The sequence below is a fragment of the Vicia villosa genome, linkage group LG1, assembly GCF_029867415.1.
Source record: "Vicia villosa cultivar HV-30 ecotype Madison, WI linkage group LG1, Vvil1.0, whole genome shotgun sequence".
In the NCBI taxonomy this organism is placed as follows: domain Eukaryota; kingdom Viridiplantae; phylum Streptophyta; class Magnoliopsida; order Fabales; family Fabaceae; genus Vicia; species Vicia villosa.
The window spans coordinates 63,908,476-63,924,626 of NC_081180.1; the positions used below are offsets into that span (position 1 = coordinate 63,908,476).

General features: G+C 37.7%; 1 protein-coding gene across 1 annotated transcript; it reads left to right on the forward strand.

Moving 5' to 3' along the window:
* The first annotated feature begins 4,180 nt into the window (after nucleotides 1-4,180).
* Nucleotides 4,181-5,092, forward strand: LOC131644257 (uncharacterized). The gene has a single exon (XM_058914711.1). The coding sequence runs from the start codon at nucleotides 4,181-4,183 to the stop codon at nucleotides 5,090-5,092; it is 912 nt and encodes a 303-aa protein (XP_058770694.1).
* Nucleotides 5,093-16,151: the final 11,059 nt, after the last annotated feature.

Sequence of the window (16,151 nt, forward strand, 5' to 3'; positions counted from 1 at the left end):
GTCATTGCATTTTAAGTTAATTGAAATTAGCATCGAGGTAAAAAGAAGATATAGTGAAAAAACACACATAAATTTCTATATCAAGTTACAATCAAACTGATTGCAAGTTTCATCTTTGTCTTAATTCATTGTTATTAAATAGAGTAAATACTTTTTCATTCTTTTTTAGTTATCATTTCTTTTTATCTTTTATATCTATCATGAAACCTAATAACTATAGTCTATTATATATGTATATCTATTATAAAAGCTATTTGTATTATATACGGTGTTTTAAAAACTGCACAACAAATCGGTGAGGATACTGGGTCACTGGTTTATTGGTCGAATCACTAGGTCACTCATCGAACCGCATGATTAAACCGGATAACTCGGTTGAAAAGACCGGTCGTTATAACAAAATTATATAGATATAAAATTTGTCGAACCGGATGATTCAGTCCCTACAAAATATAACTAGTACTTAAATTTTTTGAAAACATCGTATTATTAAAAAAATTCACAAGTTCATAATTTAAATTCAAATTTTACACATAGGTATTACACACAATCAAATAGTACATAATTATAAAATATAAACAAAAGTTCAATCGCAACATAATTTAATTGAATAATTTATAACAAAATAATTTCATTGTCTACTAAATTTAATTTTAATAAAAAAAAAATTGTTTCAATGTTGGGATCCCCCTTCTTCAATATCAAAATCATCTGTAACAAAATCAGCCGCATCTACAACCATTTTTTATTTTTTATTATTTAATTTTAATTTTAATTTTATTTTTTAATTAAAATAGTCAAAATGACATTGTGTTAATTTTTTAAAATTAAAAAAAATTAAAAAATGTATTTAAACCACTGGTTCACAAAAACCGCCGATTTTCCCAGTTTTAGCGGTTTACACCGGTTTTGACCGGTTCACACTGGTTCAATGACATTCCCGATCCAACTATTGAACCAGACCGGTTATCTGGCCGGTTCCCGATTTGACCGGTCCGATCCGGTTTTTAAAACACTAATTATATATATTAAAACTGACACCAATATTTTATGCCTTCTAATCTTATTTTTATCGCATGTTGCGTTATTATTAATATATTTTTGAAAGGTAAATTAATTCTATTTGTTTTAAAAAATAATTTATATATTTTTCTTGCAATCTTTTCATCTATTTCTTCATTATTAATATATTTTTGAAAGATAAAATTAATTCTATCCGATTATTCAAAATAGGTAAATTATTTAAATCAATATAGTATAAGTTTTGTTTAGAAAGAACAATACAATTAACTACTTATAAAAACTTAGTTGATAGATGAATATATGAAGTAAGAAAAATAATAAAGTATGAACCTAAAAAAATTTACACTAAAATTTCACATTCAAATGATTCATACTCTATGTAACCCATCATTGTCGTCAAAATTAAGATCTAAGATAAACCTCTCTATTTTTTCGAAAAATGCATTTTTAATTTTGTTTTTTATAACTCAAATTATTAAGTTATATCATTAAATTTTATTAAGATGACGTGAATAATCTTATTGAAATAGACTTTCTTTTATCTTTTAATCTTTGGTAAATTTGTCTCTCATCCATAAAATTATGAATATTTTAATTTTTTTTAAATGTTGAAGTAAAAAAGGAAAAGGAAATATAACACAAGATTATTAAATTTTTTAACTATCTTTGTGTGAGTAGCTAATCGGTAAAATAATAAATATTTAATATTTTTAAAAATTTTGGAGAAAAAAAGAAATATAAAACTAAATAATTTAATTTTTTTTCCATTTATTTATCATTTTAAAATTTAAATAGCAACATCTTATTTATCATTTCTATAATTCAAACATATTTTTTTCGTTTAAAATTATTCTCTCCATCTTATCGTCTCAATTACAATTTTTACTATACTAAATAAAATTAAAATATATATAATCCAATATTACTTAAAAAATTCATTAATATACCGTGCATCGCGCGAATCTCAATCTAGTTATCTTTTAAGCAAAAACTTTTATTTTACTTCCGTGTGCATTATCTTGTTTGATCAATAACCCCGTGAATAGTGGAATATCGTTGGTTGAGAGGGCCCCGTTTTGTTATGCCTCTTCGGAAGACGTTCTGGGCAGACTTCGCAAGGCGTGTGTGGGTAAGGTGATGATTCCTGGGTCAACATTCAATATGCAGACTAAGTTCGATATGGAGGGCTATTACAATGTTAAAATTACTCCTCTAGGTGGCTCGTTGTGCTTATTAGAAGAAGATGTCTTGGGGACCATTGACAATTTTATTAAGGAGGGGGAGTCTTGGTGGAGGAATTGTTTCGAAAAAGTTTCCGCTTGGACGGAGGAGGCGGTTGAAGTTGTTAGGCCGGTGTGGGTTAGGATTTATGGGGTGCCTATTCAAGCTTGGAAGGCTGATTTCTTCATAGGTTTGGCGAATTTGATAGGAACTTTCTTAGCTATGGATGACAAAACGGCTTCAGGTGATTGTTGTGATGTAGCGAGGATTCGTTTGTCGGTGCCTTTGGGTTATATGCTGCAAGAGTGTTTGACTATCAAGGTTGATAATAAGACGTTCACTTTGGCCTTGAGAGAGGAGACGTGTAGTGTTTTTTCTAGTTCTGTTATCGCAAATTCTTCAGATTTACTTTCTATTTCATCTTCTTCTTCGGAGGCAGCTTCGGTAGAATTTCTGGATGAAGAAGAAGACGAGATACAGGAATTTTCTAGCAACCGGAAGGACGAGGTTTCCGGGGGAGGGGTGAAGGTAACTTCGGTGGCTAGTGAGGCGAGTGTAGCGGCTGGGTCGAATTCAGAGGAGGCTGCCTGCTTGCAGATTTTGGTTCTAGAGCACTCTGATGCTCGAGTGGAACAGGATTCGCGGTGTTCACCGGTGGAGGAGGAGGGCCCTGTAGATGTAGTCGGGGATAATATTGATTGGGCTGGGACTGTTATGTCCAGCACTTGGGTTCCGGACACTGCTTCTAGTCCAGTTTGTTCCAAGGCTATGAATCTGTTGGAAGAAGAACAAATTGCGGTGAGACGGGTTCTATCGGTAGGCGACGCTGTTTTGGTTAGTGATACCAAGCTTGGATCGTTTGATAAGGCAGTTACGGAGATTAACGAAAGGAAGAAACGTAGGTTCAAGAAATTGGCTTACAAGAACCTGGCGGAGTTTACGGGTTCTCTCCATCACAAAACTTTAAGAAAGGTTAACAGAAGCAAAGGAAAAGGGATGCTGGCAGGAGTGAAGAAGATGGCTGGGCAGCGAACCGTGACTTCTTTAAATGGCAGGCAAGGACACGATTTAGGAGGTGGTACTGTAAGTCTTCCTTCTTTGTGTGCTGAACAGGATTTTTGTTTAGACAGGGGCTGTTTTCATGGCAATTTTAGTGGGTGTAGTGACATGGAGAGAAATAACCGTAGACAATGGAATGAATTAATGGGAGAAGAGAGTTCTAAGGCGTGGAAGGCGATGGAATTTTGGGGGGTGAAATATAAGGGGGAGGATTCCGATATGGTAAAAAGAATCGAGACATTGGATAATAAAGTGGCGGTAAGAAAGGGTGTTTTGAAGGGGCATAAATCTATTGTTCCACGATAATCGGAACCTTGAATATTAGAGGGGGTGGAAATGCTCTGAAAAAGAGGAGAATTAATTCTTTAATCTTAAAGAGCAAGGCATATGTTTTTTTTATTCAAGAGACAAAGATTAGTGAGTTACAAGGCTTTATGGCGAAAAGTTTTTGGTGAGTGACGATTTAGGGTATTCTTTTTCTAATTCCTTGGGAAGGTCGGGGGGAATTTTGACGTTATGGAGGGAGTAAGCTCTCGAGGTTATCTTTAGTTTCAAAGGGGAGGGATATCTTGGCATTAAATTTTGCAAGGATAACAATTTCTTCTACTTGCTTAATGTGTATTCGTCTTGTGATGCTTCGAAAAAAAGAATGCTATGGTGGAAGATTTTGGATTTGAAAGAGGATTGGAACGATGGAGAATGGATTATTGGAGGAGATTTCAATGCCATTAAGGAGAGGAGAGAGAGGAAGGGAAGATGAGTTGCTTCCAATAGTCAAGATATCATTGGTTTTACGGATTTCATAGAAGAGTCTAGATTGATAGATGTACCTTATAAAGGCAAAAAGTTTACTTGGTATAGCGGTGATGGTAGATCGATGAGTAGAATCGATAGGTTTCTTGTGTCGGAAAAAGTGGTGAATGATTGGGGTGTGGAAGGCCAAAGGGTGGGGGAGAGAGACATTTCGGATCATTGTCCGATTTGGTTGGAAGTGGACATGAACAATTGGAGCCCTAAACCGTTTAAATTCAACAACGAATGGTTTTCTTGCGACACTTTCTACGCGTTTGTGGAAAAGGAATGGAGGAGCTTTAGAGTTAGTGGAAGAGGGGATTTTGTTTTGAAACAAAAGCTTTTTTTACTTAAAGGTAGCCTTAAAAGGTGGAATAAAGAGGTTTTTGGTAGGTTGGATTTAGAGATTCAAGACGAAGTTCGAGCTATTAATGTTGGTGATGCTTTATTAGAAGTGGAAGAGGAGGATTTTAACCTGGATATTTTATTCAATAGGAAGGAAGCAACAAGTAGGTTTTGGACGAAATTGAGAATTAAAGTAAACATGTTAGTGCAAAAAGCTAACTTGAAGTGGATGAAGGAGGGTGATTCTAATAGTGGTTTATTCCACAAAGTGATGAAGGAGAAGAGAAGATATAATCACATCGGGCCTTTTAGTACTCCGGAAGGTTTGGTTGAATCGGTCAAGGATATTAAAGACTTTGTTGCTCACCATTTTTCTAAGAAGTTTGAAGAGGAGGATAGAATGGTTCCAACGTTAGATGGTATTTGTTTCGACAAAATTAGTGAGGAGGATAGGATTTGGCTTGAAAGACCTTTTCAAGAGGAAGAAATAAATGAGGCGCTAAAGGGTTGTGGTGTAGCTAAAAGTCCGGGGCCGGATGGGTTTTCTTTCATGTTCATTAGAAGATGTTGGCCTTTTTTAAAAGAAGACTTTTTGAAGTATTTTGATCATTTTTTTGTGGGAGGGGAATTATCTAAGGCGGTTGAAGGATAGAAAAACACTTAGAAAGGGGGGGGATTGAATAAGTGTGACTTAAAATCTTGAGCGATAAAAATAAAATGCACAATTATTTTTATCCTGGTTCGCTGTTAACGAAGCTACTCCAGTCCACCCCCGCAGAGATGATTTACCTCAACTGAGGATTTAATCCACTAATCGCACGGATTACAATGGTTTTCCACTTAGCCGCAACTAAGTCTTCCAGAGTCTTCTGATCACAACCTGATCACTCCAGGAACAACTGCTTAGTTCACTCCTAAGACTTTTCTAGAGTCTACTGATCAACACGATCACTCTAGGCTTAGTTCACTCCTAAGACTTTCTGCTCAGCCAACTGCCAAGACTTCCTGCTCAGCCAACTGCCAAGACTTCCTGCTCAGCTAACTGCTAAGACTTCCTAGAGTATACTGATCAACTGATCACTCTAGTTCCTTACAACTTAATGTAATCTATTCAAGAGTTTACAAATGCTTCTAAAAAGCGATAATCACAACTGTGATATTTCTCTTACAATTTAAGCTTAATCTCACTAAGATATTACAACAGCAATGTAGTGAGCTTTGATGAAGATGAAGATTCTGAGTTTTGATTTGAACAGAGTTTCAGCAAGTTTGATATGAGTTGTTTTGGTGCAGAATCGTTAACCTTGCTTCTCATCAGAACTTCATATTTATAGGCGTTGAGAAGATGACCGTTGAATGCATTTAATGCTTTGCGTGTTCCGTACAGCTTTGCATTTAATGTTATACGCTTTTGTCAACTACCTCGAGCCTTGTTCACGCTGTGTCTACTGACGTAGCCTTTAGTAGCTTTAACGTTCCTTTTGTCAGTCAGCGTAGTCTGCCACGTGTACTTCCTTCTGATCTGATGTTTGTGAATACGACGTTTGAATATCATCAGAGTCAAACAGCTTGGTGCACAGCATCTTCTGATCTTCTGACCTTGAAGTGCTTCTGAGCGTGATACCATCTTCTGATCTTCAGTGCTTCTGATCTCATGTTCTTCTGATGCTTCCATAGACCCATGTTCTGATTCTGCTTCGACCATCTTCTGATGTCTTGCCAGACCATGTTCTGATGTTGCATGCTGAACCATTTGAGACACATCTTCTGAGCGCTGAATTATGCGTACTCTTTATATATATTTCCTGAAAGGGAAATTGCATTGGATTAGAGTACCATATTATCTTGAGCAAAATTCATATTATTGTTATCATCAAAACTAAGATAATTGATAAGAACAAATCTTGTTCTAACAATCTCCCCCTTTTTGATGATGACAAAAACATATATAAATGATATGAATTTGCGATCAGAAAGAGTAGACGGCAAAAGACAAATTACACAGCTATAGCATAAGCATATGAATATGTCTCCCCCTGAGATTAACAATCTCCCCCTGAGATAAATAATCGAAGAACTTTAATAAAAGACTTCCCTGATTATTTCGGTAGAGACGATCATATGAGCTTCTGTCTTCAGAGAATCCATAGCTTCTGACTTCTGCTTCCATTGGACAGCTTCAGAACTTGAATTTCTTTGATCTTCAGAACATTCACAGCTTCTGACTTCTGCTTCCATTCAGGACAGCTTCAGAACTTGAATTTCTTTGATCTTCAGAACATTCACAGCTTCTGACTTCTGCTTCCATTCAGGACAGCTTCAGAACTTGAATTTCTGGATCTTTTAGAACATTCACATCTTCTGATTTCTGCTTCCCTCGGATAGCTTCAGAACTTTGAATGTCTACTAACATCACTTCATGCTAGATTTGTATCAGAACATTGTTGAATGTACCAGAGCATCATCTGAGCATCTCTACATCCTGAAATGTTACAGAACAAAAACTAAACGACAAAAGTCAGCATGAACGAGTTAGAACATAAAATGTATATTCAAATACATGATATGTATCAGAGCCAAATGTATCAGAGCATTTTTAGGCTAAAAACATGTATCAGAGCAAATAATGTATCAAAGCCATAACATTATGTGTATCAGGGCAAATAGAATTTTGTTAGAACAGGAATGTTCAAATTCTATTATCAGTGCTTCTGATTCATTCTTCTTTCTTGCTTCTGATCTCTGAAGCTTGACAGCACTCAGCTTGCTTCAGTTTCAATGGTTTTGCTTCTAGTGTTTGCTTTGAAGATTCACTTCACTTCTTTGTACCTGCAAAACACTTAAACCATATAGAACTTGCAGTTCATGTTAGTGAATGTGTGGGAGCCTTTACCCAGCAACTGATAGATTTAATCAAATCATTTATCATTTATCTTTCTCCCCCTTTTTGTCATAACATCAAAAAGTATATATAAAAAAGATTCAGATGTATAAACCGACAAAAGAAAACATTTACTGGAATGTAAAACACAAGGAAACTTTTTCATTGATAATCAAAGTTTTACAAGACAGGAATGCAGGAAAACAGATGCAACAAGGAAAGGAGACTACAAAGACTAAAAGACTAAGATCCTAGCCTACGCAAAATCCGCGCCAGAACAGCATGAATCCCGTCAGTGCTTGCAGCTTGCCTTGTCATGAAGGAACGAAACTCAGCATTTGCTGCTTCTTGCGCATCCAAACGAGAAGCCAGCATATCTTGATTCTGATGAAGAGTTTCCAAGGTCTCCATCAGAGCTGAGGTTTCACCCGAAGAAGAAGCACCAGTATTTCTGCCCAGAGGGACAGCAATCTCAGCAGAGTGATCTTCTGGAAGATCTTCAGCTTGTGCATCTCCCATTTCCTCATCTGAGTCTGACTCAGAAAGAGCCTTAGTATATTCTGGTTCAGGCAGCTCAGAAGTTCCATCTTCCAATGCTTGGAGAATAGCTGCAAGGTTTGTTGGAGGAGTAGGACCAGCAACTTCAGCACGATAAACCACTACTGGAAAGACCATGTGAGGTGCATTTTCAGAAGGGTTCATTCTGAACCAGTTGAACAGCCACTGAAAATCTCCAGTCAGCACAGGAAACCAGAGCAGAGAAGACCGGGGTTTCCACACCACGATATCTCTGCAGAGATTTTCTTCTTCCAACTCATCTGCAGGTATCTTCTCTTCAAGAACTCTTCTGTTCCTGATGAGACAGTGATGGCTACTCTCACCAACTTCCAACCGGAGACCACGAACACCAGGAGCTTCAGACATAATCCTTCTCTGAGTGTCTGTAGCCTTCTCCAGAAAATCCTGACGAAAGGTATTCCAGAGGTTGTTTGTAGCATACTCATCCAGATGATTAAGGTGAGCAGCACCAAGAATCTCCAACCAGCCACTTACATCAGCATGTAAGAGCTCCAGATATGTTTGAGTGGTAGGGGTTGGAGGGTTGACAGTGATCCTTGAGTCGGGAAGAACAACACTATAGGGATTAGGTGTTCTGGTGGGAAAAGGGTATGAGAGGGATGAAGAAATATCTGAGGGAAGGGTTAAAGGAGAGGAGATATCAGATGGTGAAGAAGGTGGTTCCGAGAGGATGAATGAAGAGGAAGAGGTGGTGGAGGTCGTTGAAGAGGGAGGTGATTGACGAGAATCGTCAAGGGGTTGATATATTTTGAGAGGGTCATAGGAGATCCTAACTCTTTTAGGTTTGGTTTCAGGTTCAGCAGATGCCTTTCTCTTTTGTTTCTTATCATTGTCTTGATTTCCAGAGCCTGACGATGGATTCATGATGAACTTTCAGATAATGGAAATAGCTAGGGTTTATGATATGAAAAGAGAGAGATGAAAAAGAAACCGAATGCAGAGAGAGAGAAATATGAGAGGGAAAAGAAACGTTTGAAGAGTATAAAAAGAAAAACTGAAAAGAGAGTAAATGATGAAAAGCATTTAATGTTACGTGACATGAGGAGAGATAATAATGACAAAAGACGTGATTTGCACAGTTACCTAAGAAGACGTCCCCTCAACTGCACGCACGCTTGTCCAGGAATAGTGAACACGTGTTTACCATCTGGATAGTCAGTTACAGCTGTTTTGCTTTGAAGAGAGATTCTGAATCAACTTAGACACTGAAACGTTAGTAATAACTGAATCACAATTTCTAATTGATTTCTATCAGAACTTCTTAACAAAAAAAATTTCATATCAAAGGATACTCATACGTAAGAATTTCTCATCTTCTCATTCTGAGCTTGTTTCTGAAGACCCATTTTGTACCAATTATGTTGAATCCATCTGGTCTAGGAACAAGATCCCAAACATCATTCCTTGTAAACTGATTTAGTTCTTCTTGCATAGCAATTATCCAGTCTGGATCTTCTAGAGCATGATCAACAGAAGTTGGCTCGATCAAAGATACAAGACCTAATTGACAGTCTGCATTGTTCCTAAGGAATGCTCTTGTTCTGATTGGATCATCCTTCTTTCCAAGAATGACATCTTCTGAATGACCAGAGATGAGTCTGGATGATCTTCTGACAGATGGTTCTTCAGAAATACTTAGATCCTCCAGAGAAGCTGTTACTTGATCTTCAGATTCTTTGCTTCTGAGGAGCTCTGCTTCTGATGCGTTGCTTCTTGGCTCAACAACTTCTGATATGTCAATATCACAACCTGCAAAATTATCAACTTGCTTTGGTTTTTCAGAACCAAGCTTATCATCAAACCTGATATTGATTGATTCTTCTACAACCAATGTTTCAGTATTGTATACCCTGTAGCCTTTTGAGCGTTCAGAATATCCAAGAAGGAAACACTTTTGAGCTTTGGAATCAAACTTACCAAGATGATCTTTAGTGTTCAGAATAAAGCATACACATCCAAAAGGATGGAAATATGAAATGTTGGGCTTTCTATTCTTCCACAATTCATAGGGAGTCTTATTTAGAATAGGTCTGATAGAGATTCTATTCTGAATATAACATGCAGTGTTTATTGCTTCTGCCCAGAAATGCTTAGCCATATTGGTTTCATTGATCATGGTTCTGGCCATTTCTTGAAGAGTCCTATTCTTTCGTTCTACAACCCCATTTTGCTGTGGAGTTCTAGGACAAGAGAAATCATGGGCAATACCATTTTCTTTGAAGAATTCTTCAAAGGATTTGTTCTCAAATTCACCACCATGATCACTTCTGACCTTTATGATTTTACACTCTTTTTCAGATTGAATCTGAATGCAGAAATCAAAGAACACTGAATGAGTCTCATCCTTGTGTTTTAAGAATTTTACCCATGTCCAGCGGCTATAATCATCTACGATGACTAATCCATATTTCTTTCCTCTGACAGATGCTGTTTTGACTGGTCCAAACAGATCAATGTGCAAGAGTTCTAATGGCCTTGAGGTAGAAACAACATTCTTAGACTTGAATGCAGGTTTGGAGAACTTGCCCTTCTGACATGCTTCACAAAGAGCATCTGATTGGAATTTCAGATTAGGGAGTCCTCTGACAAGATTCAGTTTGTTAATTTGAGAGATCTTTCTCAAACTAGCATGACCTAATCTCCTGTGCCAGACCCACTGCTCTTCAGAAACAGACATAAGACAAGTCACCTTCTGACTCATAAGATCTTGCAGATCTGTCTTATAAATGTTGTTCTTCCTCTTGCCTGTAAATAGGATTGAGCCATCCTTCTGATTTACAGCCTTGCAAGACTCTTGATTAAAGATTATATCATAACCATTGTCACTTAATTGACTGATAGATAAAAGGTTATGTGTTAATCCTTCTACAAGAAGTACATTAGAGATGGAAGGAGAGTTACCAGATTTTATAGTTCCAGAGCCAATTATCTTGCCCTTCTGATCTCCTCCGAACTTGACTTCTCCTCCAGACTTAAGCACCAGGTCTTGGAACATAGACCTTATTCCTGTCATGTGTCGCGAGCATCCAGAGTCCAGGTACCATGACATGTTGTGCTTTGTCCTTCTTGCAGCCAAGGATATCTGCAATAGGAATAATCTTATCCTTAGGTACCCACATCTTCTTGGGTCCTTTCTTGTTAGATTTTCTCAAGTTCTGATTGAACTTGGGTTTAACATTGTAAGCAATAGGAGGAACAGCATGATAATTCTTAATGTGAGTTTCATGATATTTCCTAGGTTGTGTCACATGCTTCTTAGTGTGTGTAATGTGAAAACTTTGTGCATGTGAAGTGTGCCTAATATCATGTGAGTGGCCATACTTGAACTGATCATACAATGGCTTGTATGTAATTTTCATTTCATCAACAGGTTCAAGTTTGTATGGGGTTTCACCCTCATAACTAATGCCAACTCTTTTGTTTCCAGACACAGCATATATCATAGAAGCTAGCTGACTTCTGCCAATACTTCTAGATAAGAACTTTCTGAAACTTAAATCATATTCTTTCAGAATATGGTTCAGACTAGGAGTGGATTTTTCTGAATCAGAAGGAGATCCAACATTATTGGATAATTTTAAAAGTTTTTCCTTTAATTCAGAATTCTCCAACTCAAGCTTCTTTGTTTCAAATTCAAATTGCTTTTTCAGCTTTTTGTATTTGAGACTGATCTGAGACTTGAGTTCCAGAAGTTCAGTTAGACCGGAAACTAACTCATCTCTAGTAAGTTCAGAAAATACCTCTTCAGAATCTGATTCTGATGTAGATTCTGATCCGTCATCTTCTGTCGCCATCAGCGCACAGTTGGCCTGCTCATCTTCTGAATCATCTTCAGACTCATCCCAGGTTGCCATAAGACCTTTCTTCTTATGAAACTTTTTCTTGGGACTTTCCTTCTGAAGATTTGGACATTCATTCTTGTAGTGTCCAGGCTCATTGCATTCATAGCACATGACCTTCTTCTTGTCAAACCTTCTTTCATCTGAAGATTCTCCACGTTCAAATTTCCTTGAACTTCTGAAGCCTCTGAACTTCCTTTGCTTGGTCTTCCAGAGTTGATTTAGCCTTCTGGAAATCATGGACAGTTCATCTTCTTCTTCAGATTCTGATTCTTCAGGATCTTCTTCTCTAGCCTGAAAAGCGTTAGTGCATTTCTTGATATTAGATTTTAATGCAATAGACTTACCTTTCTTTTGAGGCTCATTTGCGTCCAGCTCAATCTCATGGCTTTTCAAGGCACTGATAAGCTCTTCCAGAGAAACTTCATTCAGATTCTTCGCAATCTTGAATGCAGTCACCATCGGACCCCATCTTCTGGGTAAGCTTCTGATGATCTTCTTTACATGATCAGCCTTGGTGTATCCTTTGCCAAGAACTCTCAATCCAGCAGTCAGAGTTTGAAATCTCGAAAACATCTTTTCAATGTCTTCATCATCCTCCATCTTGAAGGCTTCATACTTCTGGATTAAGGCAAGAGCTTTTGTCTCCTTGACTTGAGCATTTCCTTCATGAGTCATTTTCAAGGACTCATATATGTCATAGGCCGTTTCCCTGTTAGATATCTTCTCATACTCAGCATGAGAGATAGCATTCAGCAAAACAGTTCTACATTTATGATGATTCCTGAAAAGCTTCTTTTGGTCATCATTCATTTCTTGCCTTGACAGCTTCACGCCTCTGGCATTTACTGGATGTTTGTAACCATCCATCAGAAGATCCCATAGATCACCATCTAGACCCAGAAAGTAACTCTCCAGTTTATCTTTCCAGTATTCAAAGTTTTCACCATCAAATACCGGCGGTCTAGTATAACCATTGTTACCGTTGTATTGCTCAGCAGAGCCAGATGTAGATGCAGGTGTAGGTATAGTCCTTTCACTTTCATCAACCATCTTTTAAATGAAGCGTTTTTCTCTTCCTGAATCTTTTCTAAACACGGTTAAGTGCTTGCACCTTAGAACCGGCGCTCTGATGCCAATTGAAGGATAGAAAAACACTTAGAAAGGGGGGGGATTGAATAAGTGTGACTTAAAATCTTGAGCGATAAAAATAAAATGCACAATTATTTTTATCCTGGTTCGCTGTTAACGAAGCTACTCCAGTCCACCCCCGCAGAGATGATTTACCTCAACTGAGGATTTAATCCACTAATCGCACGGATTACAATGGTTTTCCACTTAGCCGCAACTAAGTCTTCCAGAGTCTTCTGATCACAACCTGATCACTCCAGGAACAACTGCTTAGTTCACTCCTAAGACTTTTCTAGAGTCTACTGATCAACACGATCACTCTAGGCTTAGTTCACTCCTAAGACTTTCTGCTCAGCCAACTGCCAAGACTTCCTGCTCAGCCAACTGCCAAGACTTCCTGCTCAGCTAACTGCTAAGACTTCCTAGAGTATACTGATCAACTGATCACTCTAGTTCCTTACAACTTAATGTAATCTATTCAAGAGTTTACAAATGCTTCTAAAAAGCGATAATCACAACTGTGATATTTCTCTTACAATTTAAGCTTAATCTCACTAAGATATTACAACAGCAATGTAGTGAGCTTTGATGAAGATGAAGATTCTGAGTTTTGATTTGAACAGAGTTTCAGCAAGTTTGATATGAGTTGTTTTGGTGCAGAATCGTTAACCTTGCTTCTCATCAGAACTTCATATTTATAGGCGTTGAGAAGATGACCGTTGAATGCATTTAATGCTTTGCGTGTTCCGTACAGCTTTGCATTTAATGTTATACGCTTTTGTCAACTACCTCGAGCCTTGTTCACGCTGTGTCTACTGACGTAGCCTTTAGTAGCTTTAACGTTCCTTTTGTCAGTCAGCGTAGTCTGCCACGTGTACTTCCTTCTGATCTGATGTTTGTGAATACGACGTTTGAATATCATCAGAGTCAAACAGCTTGGTGCACAGCATCTTCTGATCTTCTGACCTTGAAGTGCTTCTGAGCGTGATACCATCTTCTGATCTTCAGTGCTTCTGATCTCATGTTCTTCTGATGCTTCCATAGACCCATGTTCTGATTCTGCTTCGACCATCTTCTGATGTCTTGCCAGACCATGTTCTGATGTTGCATGCTGAACCATTTGAGACACATCTTCTGAGCGCTGAATTATGCGTACTCTTTATATATATTTCCTGAAAGGGAAATTGCATTGGATTAGAGTACCATATTATCTTGAGCAAAATTCATATTATTGTTATCATCAAAACTAAGATAATTGATAAGAACAAATCTTGTTCTAACAGCGGTAACCTCTTCTTTTTTGGCTTTGGTCCCGAAATATTCTAATCCGTTATCCTTGGATGATTATAGACCGATTTGTTTGGTAGGTTGTATGTATAAAATTATGGCTAAGATTTTGGCGGGAAGATTGAAACAAGTGTTGAACTCTATTGTTTCGCATTGTCAAAGCGCTTTCGTTCCAGGTAGGCAATTGCTAGATGGTGTTTTGGTGGCTAATGAAGTGGTGGATTTTGCTAGAAAGGAAGGTATGTCTTGTTTTCTTTTTAAGGTTGATTTTGAAAAGGCTTACGATAAAGTCTCATGGGAGTTTTTGCGCGGTATGTTAATTAAGATGGGATTTGGAGATAAATGGAGAAAATGGATGGAATTGTTGGTTTTTAAAAGCGATATGTCGGTAGTGGTTAACGGGAGTCCTACCGTCGAGTTTGAGGTTAAAAGAGGTTTAAGACAAGGCGACCCATTATCTCCTTTTCTTTTTGTACTTGTGGCGGAGGCACTTTCTAGATTGGTTAGGAAATCTATAGAAATTGGAGAATATGAGGGTTTATTATTGAAAAGAAGGTGTGCCGTGGACATTCTCCAATTTGCGGATGATACTTTATTGCTTGGTCAAGGGTCTTGGAAACATATAAAGGCTTTAAAAATTGTGTTGAGAGCTTTTGAGCTAGTTTAGGGACTAGGCATTAATTTCCACAAAAGCAAGTTGATAGGGATTAATATTTCGCCGCAATTCTTGGAAGCCGCTTCTTTGTATCTTTCTTGCAAGATTGAAGATAGCAACTTTATTTTTCTTGGGATACCAATTGGTTTTAATCCAAGGAAGGAGGCTACTTGGTTACCTCTTATGGAAAAGATGAGGAAGCGTTTTAAAGGGTGGAGTCATCGTTTCCTTAATCTTGGTGGAAGGATTACCCTCTTGAAATCTATTTTGAGTTCTTTAACTATTTTTACCATGTATTTTTACAAGATGCCGGCAAAATTGGTTAAAGATTCACAAAGTTACAAGCAAAGTTCTTATGGGGGGTGTGGAGGAAAAAAGAAGCATTCATTGGGTTAGTTGGAGTGATGTGACTTTACCATACTCCAAAGGAGGTTTAGACATCAAAGACATAAAAGATTTCAATTTTGCTCTTTTGAACAAGTGGAAATGAAGGATAGCTCAAGGAGGAGGATCTTTGTGGCACGAGGTCTTGAAAGCGCGTTATGGTGATGTAAGTATGCTTGCTTTTACCGGTGGTGATTCTTTCAACCTTTCTGCTTCCTCATTTTGGTGGCGTGACTTATTAAAGGTTGGTTTTTCTCCTTCGATCAATAATGAACCTTTCTCTTCCAATTGTCGTTTTGTGGTGGGTAATGGGTTTATTACACCGTTTTGGGAAGTGGCGTGGTTAAATAATGGTATTTTGAGGGAGGATTTTCCGGAACTTTTTGAGATTTCTTCTCTTAAAAAGTGTCTGTAGCGGCTATGGGAGGATGGAAAGAAGAGGAATGGATTTGGGGAGATTTAGGAATTTCGGCGGTGGAGGCCGAGCAAGTGGGTTTGGATTCAAAGTTGGTGGTGTTAAGGTCCCTTTTAGAGAATTTTCGGGGATTGAACAAAGTTAAAGATTCCGTGAGTTGGTTACTAGGTCCGGAAAAAGTCTATACGGTTGCTTCGTGTTATAAATGGTATGCTTCGCTTCGAACACCTTCCGGCCCTCTTAAAAGGAATGAGGAGGCTTTGGAAATAATTTGGAAAATGGAGGTTCCTTTTAAGGTCAAAGCTTTTGCTTGGAGGCTTTTTGTGAATAGGCTCCCCACTAAAGATCTTTTAGTGTATAGAGGTATTTCTTTTCCTTCTACTAATTCTAGTATTAATTGTATTTTTTGTAACATGCATTTGGAAGAAAAATACCATATTTTCTTGAAATGCGATGTGATCAAGGTTGTTTGGAGGGAAATTGGTGTGTGGGTGGATTATCCGAACCGGAAAGAGGAGGAGTGTATGCCATCTTTTATGG